The 13,088-nt window shown below is 37.6% G+C and overlaps 1 protein-coding gene across 1 annotated transcript; it reads right to left on the minus strand.

The window, feature by feature from the left end:
- Positions 1 to 9,995: 9,995 nt before the first annotated feature.
- LOC145157166 (heavy metal-associated isoprenylated plant protein 3-like) lies at positions 9,996 to 11,755 on the minus strand. The gene is made up of 5 exons (XM_079076266.1): positions 11,504 to 11,755; positions 11,237 to 11,426; positions 10,824 to 11,122; positions 10,643 to 10,730; positions 9,996 to 10,564 (listed from the first exon to the last, which is right to left on the minus strand). The coding sequence occupies exons 1-5, from the start codon at positions 11,510 to 11,512 to the stop codon at positions 10,146 to 10,148; spliced, it is 1,005 nt and encodes a 334-aa protein (XP_078932392.1). The 5' UTR covers positions 11,513 to 11,755; the 3' UTR covers positions 9,996 to 10,145.
- Positions 11,756 to 13,088: the final 1,333 nt, after the last annotated feature.

Raw genomic sequence — 13,088 nt, forward strand, 5'->3', positions numbered from 1 at the left:
ATGATTATGATAGCCGGGAGTCATCGGAGCAACTATTAGAGGTTACTTCTCGTGAGATTCGACACTCAGCTTTACAAGGTGAGTCACCTTCCAGTAGAAGTGGGTCTAAGGCCACAATGTCGGCCCACTAGTAGGAGTTGTTTGTTAGATAATTGTCTTTGTGATAATTATCTAGGTTTGCTACTGTCTGATATGCTTTACATGCTAGTGTAATATGATGTTATGTGATAGTGGTAGTAAGGGAATAGTCCCCAGTTATCGATCGATAGGGCCGAAGGGGTAGTATAGTACCCAGCTATGCTAGACAATATGATTATGTTTTGTTATCATATGGTAGTAGTAGGGGTGAAATAGTCCCCGTAACCGGTTGAGATAAACCGGAGGGGTAGGTCGGACTCCCCGGTATGTCTGATAGGGGTAGGTTAGGCACCCCGGTATGCCTACCAGGTTAGGTCGGGCACCCCGGTAGTCCAACTTGTTGGATTAGGTGTCTAAGCCCATAACTATAATTGGTATGTACTTGAATTGATAGCAGCACAGTCCTTTTGGGTTGCCCTCAACCTAGCAACTGGACAAGGAAATTATGAAAGGAGAGATATTAATTTATAAGATTAATAAATTAATATAAATGATTTATTAATATGTTAAAAGATTAATATATTAATTAGAAATCATTATGTTTAATTAATAGTTAGCCAGAAATTAATCAGAATTAATTTTGGGGTTAAAAGTATTAATTATAAAGTGCAGGGACTAGTTTGCAATTATCAGATAGTTGACTGGAAGGCTCCAGAACCTCCTTGGACGGAGGTGGACGAAATCTATAGGGGAAACCCTAAGGATTTCGTCCAAGGGGGCTTTGGATAAGGCCCTTGGGTTTGCTTAGGCCCTAAGCAAAGGAGCATTAGGGTTTTCCCAAAACCCTAGATCCCTCAGCTATATAAGGAGCCTCCCAGCTCTCAAAATCGGTCACCACTTCTGGGAAGAAACCCTAGGCCGAAATTGCATACTCACTCTACCCTCTCTCCTCCAAGTTTCCTTCTTGCTAGTTCTTGGGTGTGATTCCATTAGAGGCATTACACTTGTGGTGCTAAGCTTCCAAGAAGATCAAGATCAAGATCAAGGGAATTATCAATTGTTTGCTATAACAATTGAAAGGTATGTAACTCCTAAACCCTAGTTTACTATTTTCGAAAATAGCCTCCTCCTCTAGGGTTCTTGTTTTGCAATTCAAAGTTGTATGTTCAATAGTTAAAACATAGATCCAAAGTAGGTTGCATGTGAACTTAGGAATTGTTTTCTGGTTTATTTGTTTTTCCTAAAACCCATCAGTGGTATCATAGCCATTGTTTTGTTTTAAATTGAATTTCTATAATTGTTGAATTGCAAATTAGGGTTTATAGATATTAAACCCTAAAGGCCAAATTTTCGTTTTAGGGTTTTGGTTCAAAGGGTTTTTGAAAACCCTAGCCTCCAAAGAACCCTAATCGAAATTAGGGTTAGGGTTTTGAAAACCCTAGCCTCCTCCCTTGTAAATTTCGAAATATGCTAGAAGTTTTAGGGTTTTTTGTTTTGGATAATTGTTACTTGATTAGATTAATTGGATAATTATCCTTACCCTAATTTTCGAAATTTAGAGGGATAAGGATTAGGATTAAACTAATTGATTGATTTGATTTGATAATCCTTACAAGATTTAATAAATTGATTAAAAGTTAATTAATAGATAAATATTAAATCTAGTTAATTGGTTTATTTAAATTTAAATTTAATAGTTTGAATTTCGAAATTTATATAAACCTTGAAGTTTTAAAAAGTTTTAAAACACACCTTATATATGTACTATGATTAAATGTTTAATATTATATATGTATAAGAATATGGTCAGTCAAATCGCTAGTATGCCTTATTCACGAAGCTAGTCTATAAGGGGGGTATAAGGAAACTGCCTATAAAATGGTAGTTGAATGGGTGTCCACTCTCACCCACCGCTCCCTTGATTAGTGGAGGGTCGTTAGCAGAACGGATTTGATAGGACAACTACTTCTCATTAAAAGTATAATGCTATTAAAGAAAGTACTAGAACATTATTTTTCAAAATCCCAACTCTAGTTACTTTAGGAAAAATGTGAAAAGTATGCTAATCCATGAAATTGCACATTATGCTTTATTGGTCGTTAGTGGAGCGTGTGTGGTTAACCAGCACACTAAAAGGCACTAATAAAGAGTAGTAATGGGTATCTCATAATTGTCATTTTGATGGAGCGTGTGTGGTTTACCAGCACATCAATAGTTAATGATAAAGACAATGAGGTTACCAAGCACATTTGCATGGTTATTCACATCTTGTTTATGATCCTCGGCATCCCAATCACAAATAGAAGAGCATAATCTGAGATTAAAACATGCCATTGAATAGTTTCAATGTATCTCAAAAGAATTAGGAATTTCACTTCGTTTGTTTCGTCTAATGGTGGAATTGGTGAATCGTCATTCACCTACCTTTATGAAATTTACTCTTGGATCTCGGCATCCCATTTCTAAGTTGTGAATCTTCATAGTTGGATCCTAACCTTGATATTATATCTTTGGGTTATTTTATTAAGGTATCTTGAAATCTAACTAAAACTTTCCTTTTTTTCAGATGTCTACTCCTGGAAACACTTATGCTTCATCCTCCTCCAACCAAAACTTCTCTTTGATCAATATCTGCTCCAAAGTCGTTATGGATGGCTCTAACTATAATGATTGGATGCACAACATCAAGATGGCTCTTCGTTTTGAGAACAAAGAATATGTTCTTGAAAAGGAGCTCAAAGAACTTGATGAGTCTGAAGCTACTCCTGAAGAACTTGCTGCCTACAAGAAACATTACGATGATGCTACCAAAGTGGCATGCATCATGGTAGCAACTATGTCCCCAGAACTGCAGAGGTACTATGAGGACTACTGGTCTTTCGAGATGAACAAGGACCTTATGGAAAAGTACCATAAGCGAGCTCGTCAAGAAAAGTTTGAAGTAGTCAAGTCACTCATGGCTTGCAAGATGAAAGAAGGGGAATCAGTTGTGTCACATGTGCAAAGAATGCAACGCTACATAGAGCGTTTGGTCAAGCTCAACATTCACTTTGATGAGGAATTGGCCATTGACAGGGTCTTGAACTCACTACCTGATTGTTATGGTCAGTTTATTCTAACTTACCATTTGAACAATACTGAGCAAACTCTGGCCCAATTGCACAACTTGTTGCAGACAGCTGAAGCAGGGATGAAGGGTAAAAGTATACCCTCCACGCCTGCAAGTGCCCCTGTCTTGGCTATTGGACAGGGAAAGGGGAAAAAGAGGAAAGGTCCTCCCAAGCAAAACTGGAAGAGCAAGGCTCAAGCTCGGTCATCTAGCAATGGCCCAAAGGCTAAGCCCAATGGTTCCACTCCCCATGTTTCTGATCCAAAAGAGGTTGTTTGCTTTTACTGCAATCAAAAGGGGCACTGGAAGAGATCTTGCCCACAATATCTGATATCAAGGATGGCAAAGTGAAGCCATCTTCGGCAGGTATTTACACTATTTCTGCTAATAACTCATTATCTTCTCGTTCATGGATCCTTGATACAGGATGTCGTTTTCATATCTGTTCTGATATGCAGGGGCTAAAGGTAAGTGAGGAGATAGAGCGAGGAAGGATAAACTTGATCATGGGAAACAGAAAGTCTTCACCAGTAACCAAGATCGGAGTTTATCAGCTTTTGCTTAGTAATGATGTTAGATTAGATTTGATAAATTGTTGTTATTCGTCTGAGATGACGAGAAACATTATTTCATTTCATGCATTGTTCAGACAAGGTTTTAAATATTCTTTTAATGATTTGAATGGTTCAATTTCTGTTTATAAGAATGGTGTTTTTATGTTTGAAGCTTTACCTTGTGATGGTGTGTATGAAACAGTGACTTGTGTTGATAGCTTAGGAAATAGTGTACTTAATATTGACTTGTCTAATAGTGTAGACAAGGCATGCTTGTGGCATTGTCGTCTTGGACACATTAACAAGAAACGCATAGCCCAACTCCAAAATGATGGAGTGTTGGAATCATTTGACCTAAAATCAGATGATATGTGTGAATCTTGTCTTTTGGGAAAGATGACAAAATCACCATTCACAGGGTCTTGTGAAAGAGGTGAAGGTCTGTTGGATCTCATACACACAGATATGTGTGGGCCCTTCAGATCAACTACAAGAGATGCTAATCGATTCTATGTGACTTTCACTGACGATTATAGCAGATATGGTTATATCTACTTGATCAAGCATAAGTCAGAAACCTTTGAAAAGTTCAAAGAGTTTAAGCATGAGGTCGAAAATCAATTGGGCAGGAAGATAAAGATACTTAGATCCGATAGAGGCGGGGAGTATCTTAGTATCGAGTTCAACGACTATCTGAAAGAATGTGGGATAGTCTCACAATTGACTCCTCCTAGGACACCTCAGTTAAATGGTGTAGCTGAGAGGCGTAATCGAACCTTGTTAGACATGGTTCGTTCTATGATGAGTCGTGCTTCGCTTCCTATTCACTTCTGGGGGTATGCCTTAGAGACAGCCGCCCACATCCTCAATCTTGTCCCTACAAAGAAGGTTGCCAAAACACCTCACGAAATGTGGATGGGGAAAGTTCCCTCATTGGCACATATTAAAGTCTGGGGTTGTGAAGCTTTCGTAAGACGAGAGACTCACGACAAGCTAGCAGCTAGAAGTGAGAAATGTGTTTTCATTGGTTACCCAAAGCAGTCTTTTGGATATTTGTTCTACAGGCCTAGTGAAAATGTGGTCTTTGTAGCACGAAGAGGAGTCTTTCTAGAAAGGGAGCTCATATTCAAAGAGGACAGTGGGAGCACCATTGAACTTGAAGAAATTCAAGAGTTAGCCAATGAAGGAACCTTAGATGACACTAGCACTCAACCAGAGGAAACAGTTCCTGTTGAACCAGTTGATAACTCATTACCTCTTTGAAGGTCCACTAGGGCGAGTGTGCCACCTGAGTTGTATGGTTTTCATATTACTTCAGATGGTGACACATTCATAAGTGACAGAACACTGGTTAACTTAGATGAACCAGTCACTCATAAGGAAGCAATGGCAGGCCCAGAGGCTTCCAAGTGGAAAGAGGCAATGGACAGCGAGATTAAGTCCATGTATGACAACCAAATTTGGAATTTGGTTGATAGTGCACCAGGTCGTAAGACAGTTGGGTGCAAATGGATCTTCAAGAAGAAGACAGACATGGATGGGAATGTGCATACATTCAAGGCTCGACTGGTTGCAAAAGGTTTCACTCAAACCCCAGGGGTTGACTATGATGAGACCTTTTCGCCAGTAGCTAAGATTAAATCTATTAGGATATTGCTCGCCATAGCTGCCTTTCATGACTATGAAATCTGGCAGATGGATGTCAAGACTGCTTTCCTTAACGAGAAGTTGGTTGAGGATGTTTACATGAATCAGCCAGAGGGTTTTGTTGATGCAAAGTTTCCCAATAGGGTGTGCAAGCTTGAGAAACCCATTTATGGATTGAAACAAGCATCTCGCAGCTGGAATCATTGCTTCCATGAGAAAGTCAAAGAGTTTGGTTTCTCTAGAAGTGAAGATGAGTTTTGTGTGTATATCAAGGCTAGTGGGAGTATAGTAACTTTTCTGGTGTTATATGTCGATGACATATTACTCATTGGTAACGACGTTCCAACCTTGAAAGAAGTTAAGTCTTGGCTTGGAAAGTGTTTTGCCATGAAAGACCTTGGAGAAGCTGCCTATATTCTTGGGATTAGAATATTGAGAGATAGAAAGAAGAGACTAATTGGACTTAGTCAGAGCACATACTTGGATAAGGTACTAAAGAGGTTTAGTATGGAAAATTCCAACAAGGGAGAGCTACCTATCCAGAGCAATACCAAATTGAGTAAGACTCAATGCCCGAGTACAGATGAGGAAATAGATGACATGAGTCGTGTACCTTATGCTTCCGCTGTCGGATCGATCATGTACGCTATGACATGTACTCGCCCTGATGTGGCATTTGCTTTGAGCATGGTCAGTCGTTATCAGGGAAACCCAGGTAGAGCTCATTGGATAGCGGTTAAGAATATACTCAAGTATTTGCGAAGGACAAAGGACTGGGTCCTTGTGCTTGGTGGCAATGATACTTTGAGAGTAGATGGTTACAGTGACGCCAGCTTTCAGACGGATAGAGATAACTTCCGTTCTCAGTCAGGCTGGGTATTTTTACTGAATGGAGGAGCAGTTACTTGGAAGAGTTCCAAGCAAGATACGGTGGCTGATTCTACTTGTGAATCAGAGTACATAGCAGCGAGTGAAGCGTCGAAAGAAGCAGCTTGGTTGAGGAACTTCATCGGAGATCTCGGAGTTGTTCCAACCATCCAGGAGCCTATGGAACTATTCTGCGATAATGAAGGAGCGGTTGCCTTGACAAAGGAACCGAGAGATCATGGTAAAACCAGACATATTGACAGAAAGTACCATTTCATCAGACATAGAGTAGAAGAAGGCCATCTTATAGTAAAGAGGGTGTCATCTGAGATAACCCAGCAAATCCCCTCACAAAGGGTATGAGTAGGGCTAAGCATATTCAGCATGCTCGGAGCATAGGACTGAAAGATGATATTAGTTTTAGTAGTTAGATTAGTTTTGTTCTGAAACTTGTAACAAAGTAAATGTAATTGACTTTTGGTGATTAAATAATAAAGTATTATTTATAAGTTTGGTTACTGCCTTTTGTCGATTGGTTGTTATTGTGTTTCATATTTTGCATGTTTTACTTCCCGAATAATTTAATTATTCAAACTCCACAGTCGCTCGTACTTTTGGAAGTAAGTAGTGAATTAAGACTGTCATGAACTAGATTGTAGATTGTCTGAGGATAGACATGGCAATAGAATTGTTGCAATGTTCATGAGTACTCAGAAATTGAGATTTGAGTATTGGATAAACCCTCGCTCAGAGTATCACTTCATGGAATTCATCACGAGTAATACTGAGACGATAATATCTTATAATCTTGAAACGAAGATATATGAGTTGTAATTTACAAAGTCGGTTATACATTGGTGATACGAAACCGCATCAGTAACTTGGTGTTATAAAACGTATTGTCATGTATAATTTGATGAGTAAAAGACACAAGCATATGAGTCAACGTTTATTCGTTCCTTTTGCCCTAACCGGAAAAGCGATATCCGTGGGCCCCTCGATGATTTGGTGTTGACTTATGTGCTGGGCCCAGCCATGACTAAATTGATGTGTTCAATTAGAAGTCCTACATCATCACAAATCAGAAATCGGGAAACATAGATTCTGGACAAAGAGATTGATTACATTCCATGTCTTATGTCTAGGGATATCTAGCAGAACGAAGGATTATATGATCACTTATCTTAGGACATGTAACTGACTGGGTCAGAGTTCGGCAGCAGCTTTTGGAAGCTACAATTTGTTGGTCAAATTTAGAATGCATACTAGCAATTATAGTTACAGACTTATCCAAGTGGGAGACTGTTGGATTAGGTGTCTAAGCCCATAACTATAATTGGTATGTACTTGAATTGATAGCAGCACAGTCCTTTTGGGTTGCCCTCAACCTAGCAACTGGACAAGGAAATTATGAAAGGAGAGATATTAATTTATAAGATTAATAAATTAATATAAATGATTTATTAATATGTTAAAAGATTAATATATTAATTAGAAATCATTATGTTTAATTAATAGTTAGCCAGAAATTAATCAGAATTAATTTTGGGGTTAAAAGTATTAATTATAAAGTGCAGGGACTAGTTTGCAATTATCAGATAGTTGACTGGAAGGCTCCAGAACCTCCTTGGAAGGAGGTGGACGAAATCTATAGGGGAAACCCTAAGGATTTCGTCCAAGGGGGCTTTGGATAAGGCCCTTGGGTTTGCTTAGGCCCTAAGCAAAGGAGCATTAGGGTTTTCCCAAAACCCTAGATCCCTCAGCTATATAAGGAGCCTCCCAGCTCTCAAAATCGGTCACCACTTCTGGGAAGAAACCCTAGGCCGAAATTGCATACTCACTCTACCCTCTCTCCTCCAAGTTTCCTTCTTGCTAGTTCTTGGGTGTGATTCCATTAGAGGCATTACACTTGTGGTGCTAAGCTTCCAAGAAGATCAAGATCAAGATCAAGGGAATTATCAATTGTTTGCTATAACAATTGAAAGGTATGTAACTCCTAAACCCTAGTTTACTATTTTCGAAAATTGCCTCCTCTTCTAGGGTTCTTGTTTTGCAATTCAAAGTTGTATGTTCAATAGTTAAAACATAGATCCAAAGTAAGTTGCATGTGAACTTAGGAATTGTTTTCTGGTTTATTTGTTTTTCCTAAAACCCATCACAACTACCATTGACACATCGTCAGACGAAACATGACCACACATGATCAGAAAACAAAATAAACATTTGAATGCCTACTCCAACTTATAAACACAACATGACACACTTCCCAAGAGAGAACACAATGTTCCTCAGGCCAACTGTGTTCCGTCTTAAACGTGACCTTACCCAAAGGTGACGTACCAGCAAATTGAAAGAACGACTGCTTTTTGTCCCTTAACCTTGGTATTTATGGGTATGAACTACTCCAGACCTTATGAGTGTCATTTATAGATGTTTCTGAGCTTGTAGAATCATAAAAATGGGATCTTGGTCACTCCTATCTATCCATGCATGAGCTCTTGAGGATTTAAAGGTTTAATAGACTTAGGGTTTAGTCTCATGCCCTTATTAGCCATGAAAAGGTGTAAAGTCAGAGACTTTATCACTTAGGACGTTCATTAGGTCCAGTTCTGAGAATTGGATGTTTAGTCCTTGAGTATTAAGAGCTTAGTTTGAAGTTGGCAAAACAGTGTCCTTCTTATTGTCTCTAAGGATTCATGAATTCCTACTTTATCTAGTCATGGAAAACTGGACTCAAACTGAAAAAACTCATGTAAGTAATTAATTCTCATTATGTTAATCTACTATGTAAATGTTATTCCTACTTTGTCTAGTCATGGAAAATTGGACTCAAACTCATAAACCTCATGTAAGTAATTAATTCTCATTATGTTAATCTACTATGTAAATATTATTCTTACTTTGTCTAGTAATGGAGAATTGGGCTCAAACTCAAAAAACTCATGTAAATAATTAATTCTCATTATGTTAATCTACTATGTATTTGTTATTCTTTCAATGTGTTATTATGTTATGTTAGTCTTTGAATGTCTTATGTTGATGTATAAAAGCACATTGTTATTCTATTATTCGGGTTATTCAGGTTATAGAATCCTAATATGGTTTATTCGGTTTTTTTCGGTTATATTAGGTTCTTAATCATCTTGCACATGTTATTCGGGTTATTCGGATAATACCCGAACCGAACCCACATTGGTTAATCGGTTCGGTTTTCGGTTCATGCAATTACCCTTATTCGGTTTTCGGGTTATTCGGATTCGGTTCGATTCAGTTCGGTTCCGACCCGAATATCATCCCTAGAATAAATATATAGACATTGTCCGTTTAGCTCTTGTGAAGCCTATATTTCACGGTGGTATCTTTTATAAGGCTTTTTGGGTTTTGAATTTTGTCAAGCATTGAGTAGCTTACTCGTATTATTATTCTTATTATTTCCTAGGTGGTATTTTTATTATTATTATTATTATTTTTACAAAACACGAGTGATTTTGATTTTTCCAAGTGGTTTTCTAGTTTTTGTTTCGTGCTTACAAAACACGGGATGCTACAGATTATACTATTTCAATTCAGTGATAAAAAACCAACCACTTAAATAACATAAAGAAGAAAGCAATATTAAACTCCCTTTCCAAAATTACAAAAATACATTTCCTTTTTCCATCTACTTCATAAGATTGAGAATAACAATCATATCTTTCTAAATATCATTTTAAAATTTTTCTTAAATGGTACTCGATAAATCATTGAAATCCATATTTATCATTTATAAAAATATTTTTTAAATATCATTTAAAGGAAACCAGAAAGATACGACGTTAGTCGGTTTTATATACAACTGACTACCCCTTTGGCCCTTTGTATTTCCATTTTCCATTTTTGCCCTTCATCCTTCACATAACACTACAAGCATTTGGGTTCTCATCGCTAAACAACTGAGGGGCATGTACGTAATCCGCATAACCCGACCCATATTCAAAATGTGGATACGGACCTCCAAAACTCTCCATCTTGTACGCCTCCACCTTCCCACCAGTACCATCGTTTCCGTCTCCGTCATCTCCGCCGCCACCTTTCTTCCCCTTTTTCTGGCCACCGCCGCCGCCGCCGCCGCCGCCGCAGCCTTTCTCCTCTCCGTCGTTACCACCGCCACCCTTCCCTTTCTTCTCATCACCGCCGTCTTTCTTCGCCGGAACTATCTCCACCGCCTTCTTCAGTTTCTGCTTCAGAACCTCCGCCAGCATCTTCATATCAGTCGCCCCTTTCACAGTCACCAAATCCTTGTTCTTATCAATCGACATCTCAATAAAACCTGTAAAAAAAATCGACAGTTAAATCACAGAACAACAGCAACCAACATTGATAGGAGAAACCAAAATTCCAAAATTACCCTTTGTTTTGCTGATAATTTTATGAATCTTCCGAACGCAACCCTGGCAGTGTAACGGAACCTTCAAAACCGCCGTCGTCACCGATAGCTGGTTAACCAAAACGACGTCACATTAGTAAAGGTAACCGACACTCAAATAGCGCATGTTAACAATAAAGACTTTTGGGTTACTAATATTAACCTCTTTGGGTTTCTTCTCGTCTTTCTTAACGGCGTTTTTTGCCTTATCAGAAGGCGGTTGTTGGTTCTCCGGAGATGATTTTTGCTGCTTCTTTTTATTATCTCCTCCGCCTCCGTCGCCGCCGTCAGATCGGTTGTCGTTGTTCTCGCCGTCATTGTTCTTTTTAGTCGCCGGAGAGATGAGTTCCACCTTTTTCTTAGTTTTTTCCTCAACCTTTTGCCGGAGTTTTGCCGGGTCGAGGTTCCCGATGACCGTCAGTTTATTGAGCTCACTGTCACCGATTCTCACAGACTCAACACCTATACATTCAATGATCAAATGTTCAAAAACAAAGCGCTTAAAAACAGAGAATTAAACGAGAAATCTGAAGCAAAATCTAACAAAAAACAGACAAATTAAGATATTTAAATCACCATCGAGACTACGAACTGCTTTCACGACTCTACCGGCGCAGCCTTCGCAGTGCAAGTCCATTTTCAGAACCACCACTACAATACTAGAACCTTTCTGCTTCTTTCCATCGTTATCTTCATTCTCATTGTTATTGTTGCTGTTGTTGTTGTTATTGTTGTGGTGGTTGCTGTTGTTGTTTCCGTTCTTCTTCTGCAAAAATAATCAAAATCCATCACGTAAAACGATCAAAAACACGAAATCTGCGTAGAAATCAGTAGAAAAACTACTTTCGCCATTGCCGGAAAACTCAGGAACCTTGGAGAGAGAGTGAGATTGGGAGTTAATGGAGTAGAGAGGGATGATTATATATAGGAAACAGTACGTATATTAACAGATTGTCTTGTCAAATTAATGAAATGAATGATTAACGATTATGAAAGAAATTAATTAAAAAGAAAGAGGAGATGAAAAGAGAGGAGAGAATGCGGTTATGGAGAAACTTCTTCCCCAGAGAAGTGGGATGAACATGTCATGCCCTATGTTCTCTCTACGTGCATTCAAACTGTTTTTATACCTCCATTTAAATTGAAATTTTATTTCATGTTATAATTTGTTAAAACCTTTAATTGGAACAAATATTAGAATATCTTTTAGCAAGGGTTTATCTTAATTGCTACTAAAAGATTAACCAAATTCAATTTATTAGTAACGGGAAACGTAATAATTTGGAAATGACGATTTAGTCATAGTCAAAGCTATCAAATATTCTATATAAGGAATTTACCACAACAATAAATGTCTTGTAAATATAAAGTTTGACGAATCGAATTGAGGGCCGTGGGTTAATTAGCGGACCACGGTGTTTTACTCATCTTTTTTACTTTATAAAATTGCTTATGAATTATATATATTTTTATTTTGGGTTTACATTTTACGAGTTGTCATATCATAAAATGATTTTATCCAATAAGATTTTTGTTGTTGTTTGCATGAGATAGTCGTGGGAGACAATAAATAACAAAATTCAATATATAGTTTTTTTTTTGGAAAAGTCATCTTTCACGTACCGACTAATTATCTGGTGCAAACATGATGTTATGCCTAATGTTTTAGAATCACTGCAGACGAACCTTCATGACCACATAGCTGAATAATGTCAGGATTTAAACATTAGTTAATAATTTATCCACCGTAATCATGCATTGTTTACCGTAATTATGCATTGTTTACTTCATCGTTAACCAATTCCTTGTTTCATTCACCTTAGCTTCAATGCACTTTTGCAACCAATTCCTTGTTTCATTCACCTTAGCTTCAATGCACTTTTGGTTAGGGTTTTGATCTTTATCTAATATAACTCTCTATATCAATAAGGTCTTCCTTTTATGAGAAGGGATTCTTTATTTCTTATTAGGGTTTGAATTTCTAGTTAAATATCATTATCTATTTCAATAGCTCTTTCTTCGATGTTGGAAATTATTTTGGGGTTCGCTTTGATTGACGAAATGATTTGATTTTAGGCCCGAAACAAAAATAGTTGAAGATTTTGAGACGCATTTTGGTTGACGTCTGGATTGATGTTTGTTTCGAGTCGAAGATGAACAAAATGTTGTAAACTCTAAATCATAACTCGGCAAATTTAAAATAATAATAATAATAATAATAATAATAATAAATGACAAAAAATAAATAAATCAGTCATTGTATTACAACGCCCATTTTCGGAAGCGTGATTTAGAGAAGATAAAACCACAAGACATTAAATACAACAAAATGCAAATTTAGCCTACATTATTACTTTAATAAAACAAAAAGACCAATTGTGTAATTTAGTCATAAATAAATAAATAATCTTAGATCCAAATTACTAGG

The sequence above is a fragment of the Lactuca virosa genome, chromosome 1 (assembly GCF_052849685.1).
Source record: "Lactuca virosa cultivar CGN04683 chromosome 1, Lactuca_virosa_CGN04683_v6, whole genome shotgun sequence".
Classification (NCBI taxonomy): Eukaryota; Viridiplantae; Streptophyta; class Magnoliopsida; order Asterales; family Asteraceae; genus Lactuca; species Lactuca virosa.